Source organism: Pagrus pagrus (genome assembly GCF_965226575.1).
Source record: "Pagrus pagrus genome assembly, chromosome: 13".
NCBI lineage: Eukaryota > Metazoa > Chordata > Actinopteri > Spariformes > Sparidae > Pagrus > Pagrus pagrus.
In genome coordinates, this window is record NC_140197.1 from 31,455,119 (window position 1) to 31,481,156 (window position 26,038).

At 47.1% G+C, this 26,038-nt stretch overlaps 1 protein-coding gene across 3 annotated transcripts in view; it reads left to right on the forward strand.

Moving 5' to 3' along the window:
- Nucleotides 1-25,023, forward strand: part of arhgap27l (Rho GTPase activating protein 27, like) — a 29,841-nt gene extending 4,818 nt beyond the window's left edge. Inside the window, exons 2-22 of one of the 3 annotated variants that reach the window (XM_084372529.1) lie at nucleotides 1,881-2,010; nucleotides 2,302-3,242; nucleotides 12,646-12,861; nucleotides 13,444-13,623; nucleotides 14,270-14,434; nucleotides 14,597-14,665; nucleotides 14,773-14,850; nucleotides 14,944-15,030; nucleotides 15,149-15,229; nucleotides 15,349-15,417; nucleotides 17,775-17,842; nucleotides 17,970-18,057; nucleotides 19,060-19,161; nucleotides 19,238-19,336; nucleotides 19,470-19,542; nucleotides 20,662-20,781; nucleotides 20,873-20,971; nucleotides 21,047-21,124; nucleotides 21,315-21,449; nucleotides 22,107-22,212; nucleotides 23,263-25,023. In XM_084372529.1, the coding sequence (XP_084228655.1) occupies nucleotides 1,980-2,010; nucleotides 2,302-3,242; nucleotides 12,646-12,861; nucleotides 13,444-13,623; nucleotides 14,270-14,434; nucleotides 14,597-14,665; nucleotides 14,773-14,850; nucleotides 14,944-15,030; nucleotides 15,149-15,229; nucleotides 15,349-15,417; nucleotides 17,775-17,842; nucleotides 17,970-18,057; nucleotides 19,060-19,161; nucleotides 19,238-19,336; nucleotides 19,470-19,542; nucleotides 20,662-20,781; nucleotides 20,873-20,971; nucleotides 21,047-21,124; nucleotides 21,315-21,449; nucleotides 22,107-22,212; nucleotides 23,263-23,440 (3,063 nt within the window). In that variant the 5' untranslated portion in view covers nucleotides 1,881-1,979 and the 3' untranslated portion in view covers nucleotides 23,441-25,023. The remainder of the gene's footprint in view (nucleotides 1-1,880; nucleotides 2,011-2,301; nucleotides 3,243-12,645; nucleotides 12,862-13,443; nucleotides 13,624-14,269; nucleotides 14,435-14,596; nucleotides 14,666-14,772; nucleotides 14,851-14,943; nucleotides 15,031-15,148; nucleotides 15,230-15,348; nucleotides 15,418-17,774; nucleotides 17,843-17,969; nucleotides 18,058-19,059; nucleotides 19,162-19,237; nucleotides 19,337-19,469; nucleotides 19,543-20,661; nucleotides 20,782-20,872; nucleotides 20,972-21,046; nucleotides 21,125-21,314; nucleotides 21,450-22,106; nucleotides 22,213-23,262) is intronic. The other 2 variants (XM_084372530.1, XM_084372531.1) reach the window with 2 other exon arrangements.
- The last annotated feature ends 1,015 nt before the right edge of the window (nucleotides 25,024-26,038 follow it).

A 26,038-nucleotide genomic window follows, 5' to 3' on the forward strand; every position in this document is an offset into this window, starting at 1 on the left:
CAAAATGCTCAGCACACTAACAAACATGCTAACCTCATGTTTCTTCATGCTAAACTTATGTTCTCATGTTTAGCTCTTTCATATCCTGTTGGCTGGTTTAACTTGCAGCAAAGCATCATGGTCTATAAGATCATCACATGTTTGTCTGGAGGAGACCCGGACAAAACTGCAGCACACAGAGACATTACAACAGAGCCGATCAAAAGATAGTCTGAGAGCAGCTGAGAGAGACAACAAGTCCTCATGTTCAAGTCAAATCAGTCCTCCACATCTGAAATGTGGAGGAGGAGGATCCATGGGTGCAGGAACTAGAGGGGCCGAGGGGGCTGCAGCACCTCCCAGAGTGAGGTCAACATTTGCCGAATTTACCAGAAGGCCCAAATAATGAAGAATTAGTCAGAGACAGCGTTTCACAAAGTTTATAAAGTTTGTCTCAACTCAACAACTCACTAAACTGAGACATTTGTAAAGGGAGTCTGGGGACTTTGTCTCCCTCTTCCTGTGACACGCTGGTGTTCAGTTTCCGTCTGCTGTCGTGTAAAATGTTTAAAAATGTTGTGAATTGATGATAAAAACCATCAGAAACGTCAACGTCGGCGTACAGACGGCCTCCCTGTGAGGATCGTTCACAGCAGCTCATTGAAACATGTTACCTGATCACCTGAACCCACTGGTGAAAGAAAGGTTTCCACCTGAGCAGGGAATGCCTTTGTTAAGCCCCGCCCCTCTACCTGAGGAGTGGGCGGACACTGTGCAGTGTTGCCTCTCTGAGGCTGAACCTCCATTTGCTGTGACTTTGAGCGCAGAGCTGATGAGAGGAGCAGAGAGGTGAGTGTGAATATGATCATACTGACACTTAACAGGTGAGTGATCAGCTCCACCTGTTGACTCCACAGACCTGCTGCTGGACATCATGTGATTTACAGCTGGACCAGGCGTGAGACGACAGGAACACACGAGGGAGAAGCATGAGGGTTAGCGTTAGCGTCAGCAGCTAATTTGTAGTCTAACTTGTTCTGACAAGAAGAAGCAGAGAAACACATAACTGTCATTCCTGTGTTTGTGTGTGAGGAGCTGTTCACACTGGGGCTGGTTCTGATACACTGGGGCTGGTTCTGATCCACTGTCACAGCCGGAACAGTCTCATAGAAAACATTCAAATATTAAAACTAGACATGACAAAAGGTGAAGTGTTCTGACTCTTGTCTTCAGGTCCGTCTCTAACGTTGATCTGCAGCTTCAGTCGGACACGTCTGAGCCTGTTTAAAGTTAATGTTCAGAACCAATCAGAGGAGAGGACAGCAGTCACATGATGACGCAGAATGATCGACTTTAATGTCACAGATCTGAGGAGGAGCGTGAGGACAGCAATCTCTGAAACATGAAGGTTAGCTGTTAGCATGTGGCTAACTGATGCACCTTTAAACTGTATTTTTACTGAACATGTTTATGATGACGCTGCCATGACATCATGACATCGTGACATCATGACATCACGTTAAGGGTTTCTCTACATCAGTGTGTTTACAGCTGTTCTCCTGCAGATGTGAACAAAACAGTACAAAGACTTTATCATCTCCAGAGGAAGCTGCAGGCAGACTGATAAACCACCTCCAGTGATGTCACTCAGTGTCTGAGTTGCATTGTGGGTAATGTAGGCTCCAGGGTTTGAAATGAAGCAGAATGAGTGGGATAGTAAAGGTGATGTCTCTGGTTCTGCTAGCTTGCTCACATTAGAACTTGAGGATGTGACCAGCTGAGGTCTGGACGTGTTCAGTCACCGAGGCTAATGCTAAGCTAGCTGCTGGATGATCAGACAGGCTGCTACGTGTTTGTGAGGACTTGTTGAATCTGCTCTGATGTGACTTTCTCTCCTTCAGGGGGTTGATGATCAGGTGTGACCTTTGACCCCTCACCTTCAGCACCATCTGCCTGTCTACCTGACGGGGGCGGGGCTTGAGGAGCCCAGAGCCGTCACCATGGCAACGACCTCCACCATGCTCGGCAGAGGTGAGTCAGCGGCCAAGATGAGTCCTGAATGGATCAACAGCAGGATTAACGTTAGCATCAGTGGCATCATAGCAGTTATGTTAGCAGTGCTAACGTTAGCAGTGATAGCGAAGTAGCAGTTAAATAAGCAGCAAAGTACTTTAGCAGTGTTAGTAATCATAGTAGGAGAAGTGATGTCATCAGCAGCAGCTGTAGTAGTCGAGTTAGCATTAGCATTAACCTTTGATCGTTTATATAACTCTGTTCTTCATCATTTCCTCTGATCCTCCTGTCTGGTCTGGGTCCCTTAAGGTCTGGGTCTGGTTCTGGTGGAGTTCCAGTATGAGTACCAGGGTCGGGATGGGGCGCTGGTCTCCATCAAACCCAACGAGCGCTACGTCCTGCTGGCCAAGACCAATGACCACTGGTGGCAGGTCCGGAGCGACCAAAACTCCAAACCCTTCTACATCCCTGCCAAGTACGTCAAGGAGCTGCCGTCAGACTTCCCCTCCCCTCTGGACTTTACTGATCCAACCAGTCCTGAACCAGTGGTGCTTCCTGTGGCTGCCCCAGCACCAGTCCCAGTCCCTGTCCCTGTCCCTGTCCCTGTCCCAAAGACTCTGGAGGAGTCCGGTGGGACTAAAAGCAAACCAGGGGACGAGGTGACGATCCGGCTCAGACCGGATGCCTCCACCGGGTACCGCAAGGCCGAGAACCGCATGTCTACATTTGGGGTCCCACTGGACTTCCATGACCTGTCGCCCCTGGTGGCACCAACATCGCGTCATTCCAGCAGCCCTTCTGCTGCTCCTGCAGAGACGGAGACCACAACCACTGATGGGACTACAAACATGTCTGATGACGGTCTGAGTAAAAAGAACCCAGGGCTCCTGGACGACCACTGGGACTCTGGGAAACATCGAGTTCCCAGTTTCAGTCCAGCAGACCCCCTCTCCACACCCCGGACCCAGACCCAGCCAATCCCTGTGGAGACTCCGGTGGTCCCCCCTCACAATGACCTCCACAGCTTGCCATCCACAGGTCACCATGACAACCAGGAGTCCCCGATGGAGGTGGAGGAGGAGATCAGCGTGGAGGAGAGCACCGGCGAGGAGGATTCACTAAAGGAGGAAGATTCGAACCACATCTACGAGTCCATCCAGGACCTGAACCTGGACCTGGACACTCTGGTCGGAGGAAGAGTGAGTCCTGCAGTGCCACCTGAACCTGCACCGGCCCCACCCCCCACACAGGTAAGATACCTGAGGCCTCCTCAGTCTGTGTTGTTGTCAAAAGTCTTCATGGCACAAATTAACTGTTCAGGGCATAAAAACACATGCAGACACACCTGCAGTCACACCTGCAGTCACACCTGCCCTGACAGTGTTAGTGTGTCCAAACGGGGCGGCACAGTGAGGGTTAAACATGGCCTCCTCAGATCAGTGTGATCTCTGACGAGCTGTGAGACTGAATGGACTTTAAACTGAAACAGTTCAACAGCTCAGTCCGTAGGGACTTGGCTTGGGGACTCGAATGGTTCAAGTCCCACTCGGACCAAAAAAGTATGATGTGGACTAGTAATGGAGAATGCTAGTTCACATCCTGGGCATTGCCGAGGTGCCCTTGAGCAAGGCACCAACCCCTACCACTGCCAAAAAAATTTCCCCTTGTAGGACTAGCAATAGTAAAATGAAAAACCCTCAGCAGGAGCCGGTGTGGTTCTGGTTCTGGTGGTTCTGTTGTGGCGTCTGGTCGTCTCCTCACAGTCTCATGTTTGGTCTGATGGCGGCTCATCAATAATCAAACAGACGCTGTCAGCAGGAGTTGATCTGCAGCTTTACAAAATAAAAGCCCTGTCCAGCGTCTCACTTTCCTGCAGCGTCCACACAGGAAGTGGAGAGGAGAGAAAGAGAAGCTGTTTCCTCTTTGTCTTTGACCTTTGACCTCCAGCTCCACCACTCTCCTCATCTCTCCTCCATCAACACATTTTTTTTCTTCAATTTCATTCAAATGTAAACATTAAACTCATGTATATTGTATTGACGTGTGTGTGTGTGTGTGTGTGTGTGTGTGTGTGTGTGTGCTGATGGTGATGTCACAGCAGGATGTGATGAGGTCAGCAGGATGTAGTGATGTCACAGCTGGCAGGATGTGTTCAGGGTCAGACAGGAAACTGGGAGAGGATGACGCTGCAGCGACACCTGCAGGATGAGGGAGGAACAACCAGAGTAACCTGACACGTGTGTGTGTGTGTGTGTGTGTGTGTGTGTGTGAGAGAGAGAGAGAGAGATAACGACCTGAGAGTTTCAGCTGATTTTTAGTTTTAGGCTCTTCTTCTTCTTCTTCTTCTTCTTCTTCTTCTTCTTCATTTCCTTCTTCTTCCCTTCTTGTTCTTCATTTCCTTCTTCTTCCCTTCTTGTTCTTCTTCTCAGACCAGCAGGGGGCAGCATCACGTTGTCTTCCTGCTGTCTTGACTCTGGTCACAGACGTCAGATCAGCTCATAAACACTCTGACGTGTTGCTCTGACTGAGCCACATTAAAACACACCTGGACACACCTGGCTCACTGACAGCATGTTGGCTGTGTGTGTGTGTGTGTGTGTGTGTGTGACTGCTTGAAACGGTTTGTGAATGTTTAAGGTGGTTTAAGGACTTCTGGTTGCAGTTTGAGGAGGTTTCCAGGCATCCTTGAGAAAAATGTGGTAGTCTTTTAGGAGATCCCAGAGGACTGGGACTGGGATCATGTGAGGTTCCAGGAGTCTTTGTTCAAGCTCAAGGTGTCCGGTAGCAGATAGGCAGGGGGCGGGGCTTCCTGCAGCAGATAGGCAGGGGCGGGGCTTCCTGCAGAAGAGAGCTGCAGTCTGACATCATGACAGCTTCAGTATCAGACGGATTACAAACTGACAGAGAGAGGCATTATGGGTAAGTCCTCAATGGTTTCTATTTGTTCTGCAGGTAAAGTTTTTTCAAAAAACGAACAGAAACCAAATGGAGTTTTGAATGGAAACAGTCACTGACAGCTGCCTGTGTGTTGGTTGTGTGCTGGTTGTGTGTTGGTTGTGTGTTGGTTGTGTGTTGGTTGTGTGAGGCTGCAGCTCAACAATAACATGAATAATAGATGAGAACAGAGAGGAACAGCTGATCTGCAGTCAGCTGACAGGAAGTGAGGTGTGCTCTCACTGTGGTCTCTACACACTGAAGGATTTAAATCATCAAGTACAGACACGACAACAAACTGCATTCTTCTTCTTCTTCTTCTTCTTCTTCTTCTTCTTTGTTTTCTTCATGTGAAACTAAAATGATGTCAGATGTGATTTTGTTCACATGAATAAAAATGTGCTCATAAGTCATTTTCTTTTGTGTTCGTGAGGAAACTGATGATGATCTAGAATTGTATTATTTATATATATATATGTACATATATACATATATATACATGTGTATGTATGTATATAAGTTCTTCATGTTGAGTCAGTGTGATTATATTTATTTAATGCAGACTTCCACATAAACCTGATGTGTTTATTATTTACATTCAACTTATGTAATTTACTAGATGAAAACTTGTAAATACTCAAAGTTCCAGTTTGAGACAAAATCATTAGTCTCATGTTTTCAGTTTAAATCTGAGCCGCTGCATGTTTGTTGTTTTACTGTAATCATTTAGTGTGTGTGTGTGTGTGTGTGTGTGTGTGTGTGTGTGTGTGTGTGTGTGTGTGTGTGTGTGTGTGTGTGTGTGTGTGAGTGTGTGTGTGTGTGTGTGTTTATAAAACAGAGGAGGAGCTCTTCCTGTTGGACAGCAGCTCACTCCACCCAGAGACAAACATTTCTGTTAATGAGGAAGAGACGAGACGTTTGTTCAAAACACATTCAGACACGAGAGAAATGAAACGCTGTCACTTTACAGAACGAGCGACTGAAATGATGAACAACTCATGGCTGCAGCTGTACTGTGAAGCTCTGCTGCGAGCAGAGACACGAGCTGCAGCTGTACTGTGAAGCTCTGCTGCGAGCAGAGACACGAGGTGCAGCTGTACTGCATATAGAGACGCGAGCTGCAGCTGTACTGCATATAGAGACACGAGCTGCAGCTGTACTGCGAGCAGAAACACGAGCTGCAGCTGTACTGCATATAGAGACGCGAGCTGCAGCTGTACTGCATATAGAGACACGAGCTGCAGCTGTACTGCATATAGAGACACCAGCTTCAGCTGTACTGCATATAGAGACACGAGCTGCAGCTGTACTGCGAGCAGAGACACGAGCTGCAGCTGTACTGCATATAGAGACACGAGCTGCAGCTGTACTGCGAGCAGAGACACGAGCTGCAGCTGTACTGCATATAGAGACACCAGCTGCAGCTGTACTGCATATAGAGACACCAGCTGCAGCTGTACTGCATATAGAGACACGAGCTGCATCTGTACTGCATATAGAGACGCGAGCTGCAGCTGTACTGCATATAGAGACACGAGCTGCAGCTGTACTGCGAGCAGAGACACGAGCTGCAGCTGTACTGCATATAGAGACACGAGCTGCAGCTGTACTGCATATAGAGACACGAGCTGCAGCTGTACTGCGAGCAGAGACACGAGCTGCATCTGTACTGCATATAGAGACGCGAGCTGCAGCTGTACTGCATATAGAGACACGAGCTGCAGCTGTACTGCGAGCAGAGACACGAGCTGCAGCTGTACTGCATATAGAGACACGAGCTGCAGCTGTACTGCATATAGAGACACGAGCTGCAGCTGTACTGCGAGCAGAGACACGAGCTGCAGCTGTACTGCATATAGAGAACCGAGCTGCAGCTGTACTGCATATAGAGAACCGAGCTGCAGCTGTACTGCATATAGAGACACCAGCTGCAGCTGTACTGCATATAGAGACACAAGCTGCAGCTGTACTGCATATAGAGACACAAGCTACAGCTGTACTGCATATAGAGACACGAGCTGCAGCTGTACTGCGAGCAGAGACACGAGCTGCAGCTGTACTGCATATAGAGACGCGAGCTGCAGCTGTACTGCATATAGAGACGCGAGCTGCAGCTGTACTGCGAGCAGAGACACGAGCTGCAGCTGTACTGCATATAGAGACGCGAGCTGCAGCTGTACTGCATATAAAGACACGAGCTGCAGCTGTACTGCATATAGAGACACGAGCTGCAGCTGTACTGCGAGCAGAGACACGAGCTGCAGCTGTACTGCATATAGAGACACGAGCTGCAGCTGTACTGCATATAGAGACACGAGCTGCAGCTGTACTGCATATAGAGACACGAGCTGCAGCTGTACTGCGAGCAGAGACACGAGCTGCAGCTGTACTGCATATAGAGACACGAGCTGCAGCTGTACTGCATATAGAGACACAAGCTGCAGCTGTACTGCGAGCAGAGACACGAGCTGCAGCTGTACTGCATATAGAGACACGAGCTGCAGCTGTACTGCGAGCAGAGACACGAGCTGCAGCTGTACTGCATATAGAGACACCAGCTGCAGCTGTACTGCATATAAAGACACGAGCTGCAGCTGTACTGCGAGCAGAGACACGAGCTGCAGCTGTACTGCATATAGAGACACGAGCTGCAGCTGTACTGCATATAGAGACACGAGCTGCAGCTGTACTGCGAGCAGAGACACGAGCTGCAGCTGTACTGCATATAGAGAACCGAGCTGCAGCTGTACTGCATATAGAGAACCGAGCTGCAGCTGTACTGCATATAGAGACACCAGCTGCAGCTGTACTGCATATAGAGACACAAGCTGCAGCTGTACTGCATATAGAGACACAAGCTACAGCTGTACTGCATATAGAGACACGAGCTGCAGCTGTACTGCGAGCAGAGACACGAGCTGCAGCTGTACTGCATATAGAGACGCGAGCTGCAGCTGTACTGCATATAGAGACGCGAGCTGCAGCTGTACTGCGAGCAGAGACACGAGCTGCAGCTGTACTGCATATAGAGACGCGAGCTGCAGCTGTACTGCATATAAAGACACGAGCTGCAGCTGTACTGCATATAGAGACACGAGCTGCAGCTGTACTGCGAGCAGAGACACGAGCTGCAGCTGTACTGCATATAGAGACACGAGCTGCAGCTGTACTGCATATAGAGACACGAGCTGCAGCTGTACTGCATATAGAGACACGAGCTGCAGCTGTACTGCGAGCAGAGACACGAGCTGCAGCTGTACTGCATATAGAGACACGAGCTGCAGCTGTACTGCATATAGAGACGCGAGCTGCAGCTGTACTGCATATAGAGACACGAGCTGCAGCTGTACTGCGAGCAGAGACACGAGCTGCAGCTGTACTGCATATAGAGACGCGAGCTGCAGCTGTACTGCATATAGAGACACGAGCTGCAGCTGTACTGCATATAGAGACACCAGCTTCAGCTGTACTGCATATAGAGACACGAGCTGCAGCTGTACTGCGAGCAGAGACACGAGCTGCAGCTGTACTGCATATAGAGACACGAGCTGCAGCTGTACTGCGAGCAGAGACACGAGCTGCAGCTGTACTGCATATAGAGAACCGAGCTGCAGCTGTACTGCATATAGAGACACAAGCTGCAGCTGTACTGCATATAGAGACACCAGCTGCAGCTGTACTGCATATAGAGACACGAGCTGCAGCTGTACTGCATATAGAGACACGAGCTGCAGCTGTACTGCATATAGAGACACGAGCTGCAGCTGTACTGCGAGCAGAGACACGAGCTGCAGCTGTACTGCATATAGAGACGCGAGCTGCAGCTGTACTGCATATAGAGACGCGAGCTGCATCTGTACTGCATATAGAGACACGAGCTGCAGCTGTACTGCGAGCAGAGACACGAGCTGCAGCTGTACTGCATATAGAGACACGAGCTGCAGCTGTACTGCATATAGAGACACGAGCTGCAGCTGTACTGCGAGCAGAGACACGAGCTGCAGCTGTACTGCATATAGAGAACCGAGCTGCAGCTGTACTGCATATAGAGAACCGAGCTGCAGCTGTACTGCATATAGAGACACCAGCTGCAGCTGTACTGCATATAGAGACACAAGCTGCAGCTGTACTGCATATAGAGACACAAGCTACAGCTGTACTGCATATAGAGACACGAGCTGCAGCTGTACTGCGAGCAGAGACACGAGCTGCAGCTGTACTGCATATAGAGACGCGAGCTGCAGCTGTACTGCATATAGAGACGCGAGCTGCAGCTGTACTGCGAGCAGAGACACGAGCTGCAGCTGTACTGCATATAGAGACGCGAGCTGCAGCTGTACTGCATATAGAGACGCGAGCTACAGCTGTACTGCATATAAAGACACGAGCTGCAGCTGTACTGCATATAGAGACACGAGCTGCAGCTGTACTGCGAGCAGAGACACGAGCTGCAGCTGTACTGCATATAGAGACACGAGCTGCAGCTGTACTGCATATAGAGACACGAGCTGCAGCTGTACTGCATATAGAGACACGAGCTGCAGCTGTACTGCATATAGAGACACGAGCTGCAGCTGTACTGCGAGCAGAGACACGAGCTGCAGCTGTACTGCATATAGAGACACGAGCTGCAGCTGTACTGCATATAGAGACACGAGCTGCAGCTGTACTGCATATAGAGACACGAGCTGCAGCTGTACTGCATATAGAGACACGAGCTGCAGCTGTACTGCATATAGAGCCACAAGCTGCAGCTGTACTGCATATAGAGACACGAGCTGCAGCTGTACTGCATATAGAGACACGAGCTGCAGCTGTACTGCGAGCAGAGACACGAGCTGCAGCTGTACTGCATATAAAGACACGAGCTGCAGCTGTACTGCATATAGAGACACGAGCTGCAGCTGTACTGCATATAGAGACGCGAGCTACAGCTGTACTGCATATAAAGACACGAGCTGCAGCTGTACTGCATATAGAGACACGAGCTGCAGCTGTACTGCGAGCAGAGACACGAGCTGCAGCTGTACTGCATATAGAGACGCGAGCTACAGCTGTACTGCATATAAAGACACGAGCTGCAGCTGTACTGCATATAGAGACACGAGCTGCAGCTGTACTGCGAGCAGAGACACGAGCTGCAGCTGTACTGCATATAGAGATGCGAGCTACAGCTGTACTGCATATAAAGACACGAGCTGCAGCTGTACTGCATATAGAGACGCGAGCTACAGCTGTACTGCATATAAAGACACGAGCTGCAGCTGTACTGCATATAGAGACACGAGCTGCAGCTGTACTGCATATAGAGACACGAGCTGCAGCTGTACTGCATATAGAGACACGAGCTGCAGCTGTACTGCATATAGAGACACGAGCTGCAGCTGTACTGCATATAGAGACACAAGCTGCAGCTGTACTGCGAGCAGAGACACGAGCTGCAGCTGTACTGCGAGCAGAGACACGAGCTGCAGCTGTACTGCGAGCAGAGACACGAGCTGCAGCTGTACTGCATATAGAGACACGAGCTGCAGCTGTACTGCGAGCAGAGACACGAGCTGCAGCTGTACTGCATATAGAGAACCGAGCTGCAGCTGTACTGCATATAGAGAACCGAGCTGCAGCTGTACTGCATATAGAGACACCAGCTGCAGCTGTACTGCATATAGAGACACGAGCCACAGCTGTACTGCATATAGAGACGCGAGCTGCAGCTGTACTGCATATAGAGACGCGAGCTGCAGCTGTACTGCATATAGAGACGCGAGCTGCAGCTGTACTGCATATAGAGACGCGAGCTGCAGCTGTACTGCGAGCAGAGACACGAGCTGCAGCTGTACTGCATATAGAGACGCGAGCTGCAGCTGTACTGCATATAGAGACGCGAGCTGCAGCTGTACTGCGAGCAGAGACACGAGCTGCAGCTGTACTGCATATAGAGACGCGAGCTGCAGCTGTACTGCATATAGAGACGCGAGCTACAGCTGTACTGCATATAAAGACACGAGCTGCAGCTGTACTGCATATAGAGACACGAGCTGCAGCTGTACTGCGAGCAGAGACACGAGCTGCAGCTGTACTGCATATAGAGACACGAGCTGCAGCTGTACTGCATATAGAGACACGAGCTGCAGCTGTACTGCATATAGAGACACAAGCTGCAGCTGTACTGCGAGCAGAGACACGAGCTGCAGCTGTACTGCGAGCAGAGACACGAGCTGCAGCTGTACTGCATATAGAGACACGAGCTGCAGCTGTACTGCATATAGAGACACGAGCTGCAGCTGTACTGCATATAGAGACACGAGCTGCAGCTGTACTGCGAGCAGAGACACGAGCTGCAGCTGTACTGCATATAGAGACACGAGCTGCAGCTGTACTGCATATAGAGACACGAGCTGCAGCTGTACTGCATATAGAGACACAAGCTGCAGCTGTACTGCGAGCAGAGACACGAGCTGCAGCTGTACTGCGAGCAGAGACACGAGCTGCAGCTGTACTGCATATAGAGACACGAGCTGCAGCTGTACTGCGGGCAGAGACGCGAGCTGCAGCTCAGATGAGCAGTACAGAGTACAGTAAAGTACAGATTCAGTGTTACTGTAACAGCACATGAAGTCAGCCACAGTATGCAGATATGTCCTCTGTGTTTCTGCTGTTTATGACTCAGAACAGCAGGTTTGATCAGCGTCTCTGTGAACAGCAACATGCAGTATATGAAGAGACGAGGTGTCCGTTAGCAGAACTAATGGCGGCGTGTTGGCCTGTACCACCTGACCCACAGCAGAGTGACCGTCTGATACCATGGTCACTCACCAAAGGATGAAATCAAGAACATTAATTTATATTTTCATGTGTTTTGTGATCAGAATGTAAACACCTGAGAGTCGGACTAACAGCTGGAACAATCATTACAATCCTATCAGGACCTTATGTAATGGAAACAGTCAGGACTTCAGTAAATAGGACGGACCGTAGCTACGACTCAGCAACGTGAGGCTAGCTAGTCCACTCAGCTGTTAGCCAGAAAGCTAATGTTAAGCTAACGGGATTAAAATGTAATTAAAATGTAAGATACAGGCTGTAGGGTCGTTCAGAGGCGTCAGAAGTTAATTGACCCTGAACCTAATGTAATCTAACGTAACATGACATGATGTGTGGTGGATGTGTGGTGGATGTTTGGTGGATGTGTGGTGGATGTTTAGTGGATGTGTGGTGGATGTTTGGTGGATGTGTGGTGGATGTTTGGTGGATGTGTGGTGGATGTGTGGTGGATGTTTGGTGGATGTGTGGTGGATGTTTAGTGGATGTGTGGTGGATGTTTAGTGGATGTGTGGTGGATGTTTAGTGGATGTGTGGTGGATGTTGGTGGATGTTTGGTGGATGTGTGGTGGATGTTTAGTGGATGTGTGGTGGATGTGTGGTGGATGTGTGGTGGATGTTTGGTGGATGTGTGGTGGATGTGTGGTGGATGTTCGGTGCGTCAGGATCTCACCCACATCACTTTATAGCAGCAGTCACATGATTATAAACTGTCTGCAGAGACGTTTGAGATTTACATGTTACCATGTGAACTGGAGCGTCATCATGTCTGAGCTGCCTGGTTCAGTGTGAACAAACAGACGGTGTAGAGGAGAGACTCTGATACAGAACCTGTGACATCCAATCAGAGACCAGCAGGAGACTGAACATGGTCTCTCTCTCTCTCTCTCTCTGTAGGATCACAGCTCGCTCGACCCTAGCTCGCCCATCTACGCTAACATCTCCAGTCTGAAGAAAACGTCTGTCCCTCAGATCTCTGGCCCCGCCCTCCCCGCATCGCCTCCACCAGACCACGCCCCCTCAGCTCCGGACCACACCCCCTCATCGTCTGTCTCCTCGTCCGCTGGGATGATAAGCCCCACCTCCCCGCTCAGCCCGCAGGATGGATGGCAGGTGAGGTGACCTCTGATAGGCCGGAATCACAGGTGTGTGACTGAGCAGCAGTCTGAGACAGAGACAGATGAAGTTAAAGTGTTGAAAGCAGTCAAAGACAGTTTAGACAGAACACCTCACAGACCTGAGGACTGCAGAGAGACGAGATGGTGGAAATAAGGACAGAGGACAGTAAACGTGTCTGTCCAAAAGATGATTTCTGAGACTGAAAGGAGTTAAAGTGGTGACATTCAGGGACTAGAAGAAGAAGAAAGGAGGAAATTAAACATCACATGACAAGTTTTTCTCCGCTGTGTTGTTCCTCTCTGATGTTCACAGCTCAGTCACATGATCCTGTCGACTGCTCACATGTGGTCGTATTTAATCCAGTTTTCTTCGCCGTCTCTTCGTGTCACTGACACTCACTGATGTAATTAAAGTTTAATGAGGCGTCATCGGAGCAGTTCAGGTGTGTTTCAGTGTGATCAAATGAACCGGCGAAGCTCACATGTTACTGAGGAACCTTCCTGTCCGACTGCCCCTGAACGCACCATCCTCTGCGTGTGATGTTTAAATGTGTTCTGTGTCCGTTGACCCGTCCAGGTGCACACGGACCAGGACAGCGGGAAGGTGTTTTACTTCCATCCTGTAACCAGACAGAGAACCTGGACCGACCCACACGGCCCGCCACCCCCGCCTGCTCGAGACACGGACCGGTCCAGGACGAACGAGGGGGGGCAGCTGACCTCCCCCTCCCCTCTGCTCTCCCCCGCCTCTTCTCAGGTAACAAACACCTGGACTCAGTCATGTGACTAAAGACAATGTGACCTTCACCTTTAATCTGAGTTTACCTGTGCAGGAGTTCATCAGCACTTCAAAATAAAACAGGAACATGTCAAAATAAAACAGCAACATGTCAAAATAAAACAGCAACATGTCAAAATAAGCTGTCCTTGGTCCTGGTCAGGTTGTTTCTTCAGTTTGTGTGAAGATCGATCTCTTCTCATTAACATTTCTTCCTTTAACGTTACAAAACAAAGTAAAAACACAGTTAATGTGAATAAACAGTTTAATTCAGTCAAACAGTAAAACGGTGACTGCTGCTGACGGACACAGACCAACACGCTTCATCAACTCTTAAAGTTTAATGATTTTACTCACTATATTTAAAATATGTTAATAACCAACCAGGCTAACAGTTCTGCTAACAGATGATTGTGTGTAACGTTGGTGCCTTCAGGACCGTCAGTGAGCTGATGTGAATGTTTGAATTTATCTTAATTAATCAGTCTCAGTCTGAATATAATGCTGTTAAATAATTACAGTGTGATTCTCAACACGTGACAACGGCCTGAATAGAATTAAAGTGTAGATTGTGACATCATGATGTCACAGCGTCACTCACCAATGACACGCCACTTCCTGTCAGGGTTCTGGTGGTTGGGAGCAGCTGGTGGACGAAGTCTCAGGGAGGTTCTACTACTACAACCCCACCTCAGGAGCCACGTCATGGGTCGCACCAGAGCCTCCCTCCCCCTCCTCACCCTCCTCACCCCCAGGATCTACAGCCAGCAGGAGGCCCGACGACGGCCCGGTACGTCCTGAGACGAGTCCAGATTCAGTCTGGATTAGTTAAATTACAGCAGAACACGTCGTCTGTTTCTACACGGACCTTTAAATGTGACGTCATGACAACAGATCTGTAATCTGATTACAAGTTGTGAATTATCTTTAATAACTGTTGTTCTGATTGAAGCCTCCGCTGCCAGAGGAAGATTATCCTGTACAGCTCCAGAACGACAACATGGACGCTGTCTTCACAACGGTACCACACACACACACACACACACACACACACACACACACACACACACACGGATCAAGTGGATTTTACAACTCTAACATCTGAATTTGCGTCCTGTTTTTTCCCAGAATCCTCAGCAGCTCCTGATTCCCAGAGCTCATCTGGACATGAAAGACGGACACGGCTCCCAGTGGAGGCCACAGGAGGTAATCGATCAATCATTTACCGATCAGTCAGTTTTCAGTGAGTCAGACCTAATTCATCAATAATTAATTCATTGATTGCTCCACCTTCCACAGTTTCCCCAAAGGCTGATGGGAAATGGAGTTTCTGAGGAGGTGTCGACGGTGCAGATCAGGAACTGGAGACACAGCATGGCCGAAGACGTGAGTGGAACCCACAGAACAAACACAGGATGAGTTGTCACTTAGAACCAGAACCAGAAGGACACGTTCAGGTAACGTCTCTCAGGACAGACACTTCAAAATCTGCTGTTTGTTCCAGACGTTCTCGCCGAGCCACAGGAGGAACGTCTCTGACTTCACTGACGTGTCCAACAGAAGACAGTCCCCTGACAGTCCACAGGTACACTCACCTGTCCCACCCTGTCTCACCCTGTCTCACCCTGTCTCTCCCCTGTCTCACCCCGTCTCTCCGTCTCAGTCCGTTTCACCTCATTCATTCATCGTGTTCTCCTCATCAAGCTCTCTGAGAGGATCAGACTGAAGAGGAACCTGTCCGACCGGAGCACAGGCTCCTCCCACCAGCAGCACGTAGGTTCCGGTCCCTAATTGGCTGCTGGGTGTCTGTTGGGTTGTCTGTCACAGCTCAGAACTGGGTCAGGTCTCTGGTGGTTGTCGTCTGTTACAGCAGCTCAGTTTTGACAACACAGAGAATCAAACTAACGTTATATTTTCTCAAACACTAACTGGTCATGTGGGGGAACCTTCAGACGGACGGCGCCCCCTGCAGTCTCATCTGGATGTATCAGAACAGCCTTAAAGGACACGGATCATATGAGGTCCAGATGTGGCCGGAATGAACACTGTGGCCTGTAGGAGGCGCTGACAGGACCAGAGAGTTGCCCCATGTGTCTCCACTAACCAGTCGTTCATGATGAGTACTAACACGACTGAAGCTCTGCTCGGGTTCTTGTGGTGGTCCTGTTGATTGTCCTGCTGGTGGTTCTGTTGGTGGTCCTGTTGATTGTCCTGCTGGTGGTTCTGTTGGTGGTCATGTTGGTGAATCTGCTGGTGGTTCTGGTGGTGGTCCTGTTGATGGTCCTGCAGGTGGTTCTGGTGGTGGTTCTGTTGATGGTCCTGTTGATGGTCCTGCTGGTGGTTCTGGTGGTGGTCCACCCGGTGGTCCTGCTGGTGGTTCTAGTGGTGGTCCTGTTGATTGTCCTGCTGGTGGTTCTGGTGGTGGTCCACCCAGTGGTCCTGCTGGTGGTTCTAGTGGTGGTCCTGTTGATGGTCCTGCTGGTGGTTCTGGTGGTGGTCCACCCGGTGGTCCTGCTGGTGGTTCTGGTGGTGGTCCACCCGGTGGTCCTGCTGGTGGTTCTGGTGGTTCTGATGATTATGCTGAGGAGTTTACGGCTCTGTGTGAATAATTATAACATGTTTATGTTTATTTGTTAAGAACTTTTCAATAGAGGTCTGTTCGCTTCCTGTGACGAGGGACACAGATATTGATTAGTGTAACAGGACCAACAGTGCTGGATTCGGCTCTGAACTTTTTAATTGGCTGAGACCTTCCCGTCTCTCTCGGTTCCCTTTACAAGCCTGTGGACCACATGTTGAAGTTGTTTACTGCTGCTGGACCGTGGATTTCTCTGTGATGGACTGGGATCAGATTTTCTGGAGCGGTCCAGATGATGTAACTTCACGGCTCGTCTCGGTGCTTCTCTCCGCTCCGCTAACAGCAGCTGACGTTAGTTTCACAGAGAACCTTGAAGAATAACATTGTTGGGCTGATGAGATATAGTACAACATGAATTGTGGCACTTTTAGGGAACAAAAGACACGAACTGGATCAGAATAAAACTGGTCAAACTAAAGTTGGTTCAAGCTCCAGCTTGTAAGACTTCCCAACTTGTCAAAGACGCTTTGGGATGGACCCGACCTACAATCCTGAAGCGTCAGTATTTGAGTTGGAATGAGGCACAAAAATCAACTTTCTTACAAACTGGACCTTTAAACGAGATCACATCAAACATTCAGAGGTCTGTTTAAAAAGACGACTCAGCCAGACGTCCTTCATTGCAGTGAGTCCTTGGGAAAGTTTAGAGGTCCTTGAGGAGCATCAAGGAGAAGTTCTAGAGATCCAATGGTTCTTGAGAAGAACAGTATATGTTGGTTTTAGAGGACGAGCTTCTAGAAGTGGTTGAGGAGATCCAACAGGGTTTCTGTCGTCTCTGTCTTTTGTTCTTGTGTTTGAGGAAATTCTCTGAGAGCTGGAGGAGTTTAAGTTGTCCTTGAGAAGGTATTCTGGATCTTTGCAGAGATTTCTCTGAGGACAATCTCAGGGTCCATGAGAAGTTTTTAGAGGAACAGCGAGCGACGCCTGAGGAGGTTTTGGTTGTCCTAATTGTGAAGGTTGAAAGTGTCTGTGATGGTCTCCAGGACCTTGTGGATCTTTGAGATGTCTTTAAAGAGGTTCATGGGCCTCAATGGACTCCTGGCGATGTTCCAAAGGTTCTTCAAGACTTCTAAGGCCATAGAGAAGATGCCAGTGGGTGCTGAAGGAAGATTGTGAGGTTCCTGACAACAGTCTGCAGGTTCCTTCAGGAGGTTCTAGTAAAAGTGTTCGTTGTGTAGTTGTGTGTTTCTGAACAGACTGATCAATAAAACGAGAGAGAGGCTGTGAAGAAAGCTTCAGGTGGATTTAATTCACTGAGACAAAAGTGTTTGAGCTGCAGACACACACACACACACACACACACACACACACACACACACACACACCCACACACACACACACACACACACACACACCACTCCCATGTTTTCACAGGACTCACATTTCAAGCTGACCTGCAGCTTTGAAGAAACCTGAGAACTCACCTGTGTGTGTGTGTGTGTGTGTGTGTGTGTGTGTGTGTGTGTGTGTGTGTGTGTGTGTGTGTGTGCAGTGCCATCTGCTGGAGAAAGCAGGAATCATCAATAAAACCAAAGTAGTTGATGGCGGCAAAAAGATCAGGTGAGTTTGTGAGTCTGCTGCAGAACAATTTCATAGAAGAAGAAACTGTTGATGTTTTTTCTTTCTTTTACTTTTCTCGTCATTAACACAAGTTAGTGTCTGTTTGTGTTGTTGTTGTTGTTGACAGGAAGAACTGGAGTCAGTCTTGGACCGTCCTCCACGGGGGGATCCTCACCTTCCACAAAGACCCGAAATCTGCTCCCACTGGGAACGCTGTAAGAACCAGTGACGCATACTGGAGCTCTGACTGGGTTTTAACACCGCTCGTTATATTAATAACACCGAGCTGATTAAATATCACAATAAGTCAACATAAAACATCAAATGTGAAAAACATCCTCTGATGCGATCCTCAAAGTTATGAAACTGCCAAAATCAAATTTAAATAAATCAATAAATGTCACAATCAATAAATTATAAGCCGTAAGATTTTATTTTTCATTTAATTTATTATTATGTTTTTTTTTATTTAAATGTTTATTTCTGTATTTTATTTTTGTATTCCTCTCTTCTCACATTTTGCAGAATAATATAAATCAATACAAAAATAAACATACATTTAAAAATGAATGAACTAATAAATAAAATGTCAAAACAAATGGGAAAGTACATTAAAAGCAGAAATACAAATAAATAATAATATAAACAGAAATATTCATTGATACATTAATTCATGTTTGTTTTTAGTTTTATTTTTGGTGAATTTAATGAAATTGATTTCTTTATTTACGTTTGATTTTCGCAGTTGCAGTTATCAGATAAATGTAGTGGAGTGAAAAGTGATGACGACAACGATGACGATGATGTGATGATGTGATGATGTGATGATGATGATGATGATGATGTGATGAAGATGATGATGTGATGAAGATGATGATGTGATGACTACGATGACGATGATGTGATGATGTGATGATGTGATGATGATGATGATGATGTGATGAAGATGATGATGTGATGAAGATGATGTGATGATGTGATGACGATGATGATGATGTGATGATGATGATGATGATGATGATGATGATGATGATGTGATGATGACGATGAAGATGATGATGATGATGATGACGATGATGATGATGATGATGATGATATAATGATGATGATGATGTGATGATGATGATGATGATGATGATATAATGATGATGATGATGTGATGATGACGATGACGATGACGACAATGATGATGATGATGACGACTTCCTGTCCTTCAGAGTAAGACGTCTCAGATCGTTCCAGAGTACACGGTGGAGCTGAGAGGAGCCTCGCTGGGCTGGGCCGCCAAAGACAAGTCGTCCAAGAAGAACGTTCTCGAGGTACACTACCTGTTGCCATGGTTACAGTCTGATGTCATCGTGTGTGATGACACGGCGTGTTTGTGTTTGTGTGCAGCTGAAGACTCGTCAGGGCTGTGAGTATCTGATGCAGTACGACACCGAGAGCATCATCACTGATTGGCTGAAAGTGATCCAGGACACCATCAGACAGCTGGTAACACACACGCACACACACACACACACACACACACACACACACACACACACACACAGACACAGACGCACACACACACACACACACACACACACACAGTAAGGACCAGCTGAACTGAGTCTGAGTGTTTCAGGAGCTGGATCATCTGTCAGAGGACGAGGACGAAGCTGCTTCAGACAAAGAGGACAAAGACAAGAGGAGGACATGTGAGTCTACAATCACTGTAACACTACTTTCCATTCACCTCCACTGAGCAAACTCAGTCTGCAGAGGAAGATGATGATGCTGCTGAAAGCTCCAGAACAAGCAGGTGTCGGTTGGTTGGTTGCTTGCTTGCTTAGTTGGTTGGTTGGCTGGTTAGTTGGTTAGCTGGTTGGTTGGTTGGTTGGTTGGTTGGTTGGTTAGCTGGTCGGTCAGCTGGTTGCTTAGTTGGTTGGCTGGTGGTCTGGTTGGTTGGTTGGCTGGTTGGTTGGTTGCTTAGCTGGTTGGTTGGCTTGTTGGTTGGTTGGTTGGTTGGCCGGTTGGTTGGTTGGTTGGTTGGTTGGTTAGCTGGTTTGTTGGTTGGTTAGCTGGTTGGTTGGTTAGTTGGCTGGTTGGTTAGCTGGTTGGTTAGCTGGTTGGTTGGTTGGTTGGTTGGTTGGTTGGTTAGCTGTTTGGTTGGTTGTCTGGTTGGTTGGTTTGCTGGCTGGTTCATTTAATGGTCAGTCAGTCAGTTACACAGATAACATAAAAGCTACTGAACAGACAAACCCGGATGGAGGATGGGTCTCTGCCCTGAATAGACTCCACTAACTGTTGGCGGATAAAGGGACAGATTCAGGAATGTTTTTCCTGAATCTGTCTTTAACATTGTGAAATAAGATCTTTTTCCACATTGTTGTTAAAATATTATTATATTTTCATGGATCTTGATGAAAAACTTCATGTGTATTTAGGTGGCTGGTATCTATGACCGAGTACAATCTGATGCAGTTCCTGATAAGAACCCGGATCTAGTGGATTTAAATCTGTCTTATTTCATATTGAACTGGATTTGATTAAATTAAAGGAGTCTGTTGGGCCTTGGTGAAGGTATGCACTCTACTGAGTGCCATTCTACTTCTATATGTTATATAGAAGTGTCTACATTATCCCAAATGTTTCCAACAATGTTCAAACTCAGAGAAACAGTTCTTGTAAATACTGTTTGTAAATTACGTGTTTCAACATTTCTGTTTCGTACCAGCTCTTTTGAATGAATGAATTATATTAAGCAGAAACACCTCCAGTGTGCAACAGTACTTCCTGTCATGCTCAGATGTTCTACTTCTTCTTCTCTGTTTCAGCTACCAGAGGTTCATCAGGAACAGCCGACTCCGAGCAGAGACGAGTTCGGACCAAACTGCGACGTTTCCTCCAGCGCAGGCCGACGCTGCAGAGCGTCAAAGAGAGAGGCTACATCAGAGGTGACCTGTCAGAGTCAGACTGAGTGGTGTTAACACAGAGTGTTACAGTCAAACTCAAGACGCCATGTTCTTATATCCTTCACCTGTTCAGATAACGTGTTCGGCTGTCACCTGGACACACTGTGTCACAGAGAAAACAACACCATCCCCAAGTTTGTTGAGAAGTGCATCAGAGCGGTGGAGAGGAGAGGTAAACACACAACACACACACATTTAATACACACAAACATGCACAGCAGATTAACTGCTGAATGTGTGTGTTCAGGTCTGGATGTGGACGGGATCTACAGAGTGAGCGGAAACCTGGCCGTGATCCAGAAACTACGGCACAAAGCTGATCATGGTAACAACTTGTCTGCCTGTCTGTCTGTCTGCCTGTCTGCCTGATTTATCTGTTTCAATCCGTTTTGTAAAATAAAGTGCTCCCTGTAATGTCATGATATGCAGATGATGTCTTGGTATATGTGGCTGCTGTAATCACACTGTTAGCAGCTGATTAGTTCCTCTTGGTTGTGTCTTTGTCATCCCTGCAGAGGAGCAGCTGGACCTGGAGGACGGACAGTGGGAGGAGATCCATGTGATCACCGGAGCCCTCAAACTGTTCTTGCGGGAGCTTCCAGAGCCGCTGTTCCCCTTCAGCTGCTTCGACAAGTTCATTGCTGCCATCCGTCAGTACAAAAAGCCCATGTCACGCAGCACATAAACCACAGCCATGAAAACTTTGCCCTCATGGACACAAATATTCCCGTCTGAAAATGAAATTTAGACCAAAGAACCAATTCCGTCCAGTCAAACAGGAAAAAGATCATGCGACTGAACCTTGAGACGTTTTTAAGCCATGTTTTAGATCTAAACTGTCTTTCCACACATTTATTCACAATCTCAAATTTGTGATGAAGGTCATCCAGGTCATGGTAATACTAAGTGCTGTATCGTTGTCAGCTGGACTTCAGTGACTACGACCAACGATCAGCAACCAACTTCACTCCCACACAGAGTTTAAAGCCTGCAGCTCCTCCAGTTAGTTAGGAGTGAAGGAGCCTCTTGGATGAGACATGAAACGTCTTCAACAAACTGAAACCAGTCCAGTTGACTGTGATACAGCACCTAGAAGAAAAATACTTTGCACATCTACTTAACAAGTCAGGATCGTAGGAGAGGGATTTATTTTTGGCAAGTTGGACTGTGTGGGAGTTTGCATGCAGTCAATTTAAAAGAAATGAAAAGACTCGACCGAGGACAGTCAGACATGAGCCAAGATAAATATTGTTTGATTTTACAATGATGCTTGAAAAGTGAAGGTGTTTGTGTTTGTCCCCCTGCAGAAGTCCCAGACTACAGCCTGAGAGTCTCCTACATGAGGGACCTGGTTCGCTCTCTGCCTCTGCCCAACCACGACACCATGGAGCTGCTCTTCAAACACCTGCGCAGGTGAGTTCACTCTGAGGCTAATTGCAGCCTGGACTAACACAAAAATCAGGGGACTCGTTTCTACACTGACGAAGCGAGGGCTGATAGTGAGCCAGAGGTGTGGCGTCACCTCCAAACACTAACAGAACAGAACGAGTTGACAGATCACCCTGAGGTGTCTTCTGAGGGGTTCAGACTCATCTGTCAGAATTATGCCGCTTTAAGTCTGAAAATAGATTCAATACACAAACTTCCATGCGTCCTTTACGTTGGCGTGGATGTTATGAATATATCCAGTCAGGAGGTTTTGACAACAACAAACATGGTGACGCTGGAGGAGGTTGTGATAATGTTCCTGTGGACGGAACTTGAACTTGTCCCTTTAATCCACATCCATAATCTTTCAGAACATTTTTATAAAATAGGGATGAAATTGACGGAAGCCAGAGAACTCATCTGCATCTAACCACGAGAATAGATTAATACGTCTTAACACGTTCAGATCTGTTCTCACAGAAATCTGTTCACCCTGATCCACCACATGTGGGACGAGTTCTTTGTGGAGTTGTTCCTCATTCAAATCAGCGGGACAAGTTCAGAGGGTGTTGGATGCTGTGCAGATTATAAAGCTCATCAGGCAGATTGTGATCTGTGATTTTGGGCTGAATAAATAAAATCTGCCTTGACTTGAATCAGGTTACTGAGAACACCTTATTTTGAAAACTGGACCGGCTACACCTGCACACCTGTGTGTCACTGATCTACAGTATATCCAGTCTGTTTGATGGATTTAGGACACTTTGTATTTGTGCCACCTGAGCCTGGAGGACATTTTAGTTAAACCAGGAGTGTAGTCACATAAACCTTTAGTCCCACAACAAGACAGGATGTAAGGTCAAAGACAGGGTGGTCATCGCAGTGTAAACAGAAGGTGATAAACATGATGGTGAGACATTAAAATGTGAGTTTAGTTCATCTGAATACGAACGAAGGATTCCTGACGACAGTGCTGCAGTTTGTAGTCTGATACTGTGACGATATTAATTCATGATATTAAATTTCTCTGTTCAGAGTGGTCGAACACAAGGACTCCAACAGGATGTCTGTTCAGAGCATCGCCATCGTCTTCGGCCCTACGTTGCTCCGCCCCCAGACCGAGTCAGCCAACATGACGATCCACATGGTGTTCCAGAGCCAGATAGTGGAGCTCATGCTCAACGAGTTCAACACCGTCTTCTCCCGGAGTTAGGGGGAACCTCTGGGACCAGAACATCTAGAGACCTGCCAAAAGTCTTCCAAAGTGTCAGAGAACCTCCTAGAACCGTGGACCTAAATGTCACCTCCTCCTGAACCCAGGTTCACAGGGACTGAACCTGGAACCTGCCGCTACATGATGTCTCTTTTTAACCAATGCGCCTTAAATTACCTATGTAGAACTTAAATGGAACCACCTAGAACCCTGAACTGGTTTAGAAACCTTTGACAGCAGTTTTGACAACAGACCAAATGGAACATCCTGTTTTTTCTCTGCACCTTAGAAACCACAACCATCTCACTTTGAGCAAGAACTGTCCAATATATTCCAGATCCTGCTAGAACCTTGCAGATCTCTGGAACCAAACATCATCACTTCACAACTGGAACCATTAGGCTTCGCCAGGCCCTTCTCTCACTACTGTGCCTGAAACGATCCAGATTGAACCCGAGTGGAACCATATAGAACCCTAGACTGGTTTTAAAACTTGAGTCATTGTTATATGCAGAAAACAATCAAAAAAACTTGTCACAACAACTTCTGGATCCTTCCAGAACCTTGTAGATCTCTGGACCCAAACTCATCTCTTCCAAATGTTATGGTCATTAAAGCTACAGGAGTGGAACCTGGAACCCCCAGGCTACACAACACCTTTCTCTAACCACTGAGTCTGAAATAATCCAGCTAGAATGCTAGTGGAACCATCAGGAACCATGGACTGGTTTAAACCTTAAACTTGAGTCAACTTCCAAAGCAAAAGACAAACAAAAAAACCAAGTTCCAGTACCTTGTTGATCTCTGGACTGGAGCTCTTCCTGTTTTTTTGTTATTTATTGTTGTGAATACTTGGGGAGTGGAACCTGGAAACCCCCATGACACCCATGACACCACCCTCCATCTGGAAACTCCTAAAACTCTGGACCCAAACATCATCTGCTGCTCTTTTATAGATTCTATATACACTATATACAAATGTATTGGGCCTGGAAAGGGTTGACTACATAAAATGCTCTTACCAAGCCTGAGAAAACACAGTTAGATCCTGAATGGAACCATCTAGAACCCTGGACTTTGTCTGAAACTTTGAAACCATCACTTTACTTTCGAAGCAGCAGAGCAAACGAAACATACATACTTCCTGGTTTCCTCAATAAAGCCTAAACCCAGTATCTCACTTTGAGGGAGCGCTATCCACGCAGGTTCCAGATCACTGAAGAACCATTTTGTCCTTTTCTATAACTTCCTGTGGATATTGGTGTGTACAAGTAGTTGAACGTGGAAGTTTTGGGCTACTTGACACCTCTGGACCACCAAAACTAACTGAAATAGAACCTGTTGTGGAACCACCTGGAACCCTGGACTGGTTTTAAGATGATACATCTTTTGTGTTCCACTTTTTTGGCGCCTCAAAAACACAAAATATCTCTAGAACCTTTGAAACTGCAGACCTCAATGACCTGTCGATCTCTTGTGCTTTTCTGTTCTTAAAGACAAGAAACCGAAACTCAAGTTTTAACCGTGGATACCATGTGATTCAGCTTGTTTTCAGAACAAATCTATTAAAGGTATTAACTGTCCTTGTTGTCACAGAATCACCTGAACGTACAGACTCTCTGGAGTCACGAGAATTACTCAGCTGAACATGACACACGTGAACACAACACAACACAACACTGAAGAAGTTTACAGAGGAAGGAACAAACAGGAAGTGAGCGAACAAACTGAAAATGTGTCACATTGATTGATTGGCTGATTGAGACTGAGATTTTAATGCTGATTGGCTCAAGTCTTACCTGCTGACTGTGTTATATCCAAGCAGCCGGTGTTGGGTTAGGGTTACTCTCGGGTGTCTGACTGGTTGTTTCCAGTTCAGTCCCACAACTTCCTACATGTAGATGAACTCTGGATCTTCTACAAACATATTTTTATTCTAAACATCTCCCTGTGGTTTTGCTCTCAGTATCCATCAGTCTGGTGTTTTCACTGACACTAGAAAACACAGATTTGCACAGAACAGTAATGTCCTAAGTCAGTATATGTTAATACCAAGCACGTTTCACGAAGGTTTGACATGAACACGACTGTCATCGTATTTAACACTGGATCAACAGTCGTGTATAGTGGAGCCATCGAGTCATGTATTGTTTCAGATGTCGTGTGAAGAAGTCATGAAGTCAGGATCCAAACGAGAAATTATGAAACTGCTTCCATGTCTTTGTGCTAAGCTATGCTAAACGCTTTCTGGATGTATCTGTCTGAAATGTCTGACTCTCAGAGGATCTGCAGAAATGTTTCTTAAGATCTAAGTTAGGTGTAAGATGACGTCCGGAGGGCCGGAGACGTTTCCCCGAGAGGCTCCACACACGTTTAAGTGTTTTTAAAGGATGAATTTTACAGGAACATTTTTACTGTCGTTTGTGTCCTGCTGTAACCAGAAACTCTACAAATGATCATCTGTACAATGCTGTATGTTTTTATAGTATTGACTTTATATGTATTACAGATATAGAACAAAGTTATCGTGGAAGATTTACAGATGAAACTCTGTACATAAGAGGGTATTTTACTGACCTTTAATAAAACATAAAAACA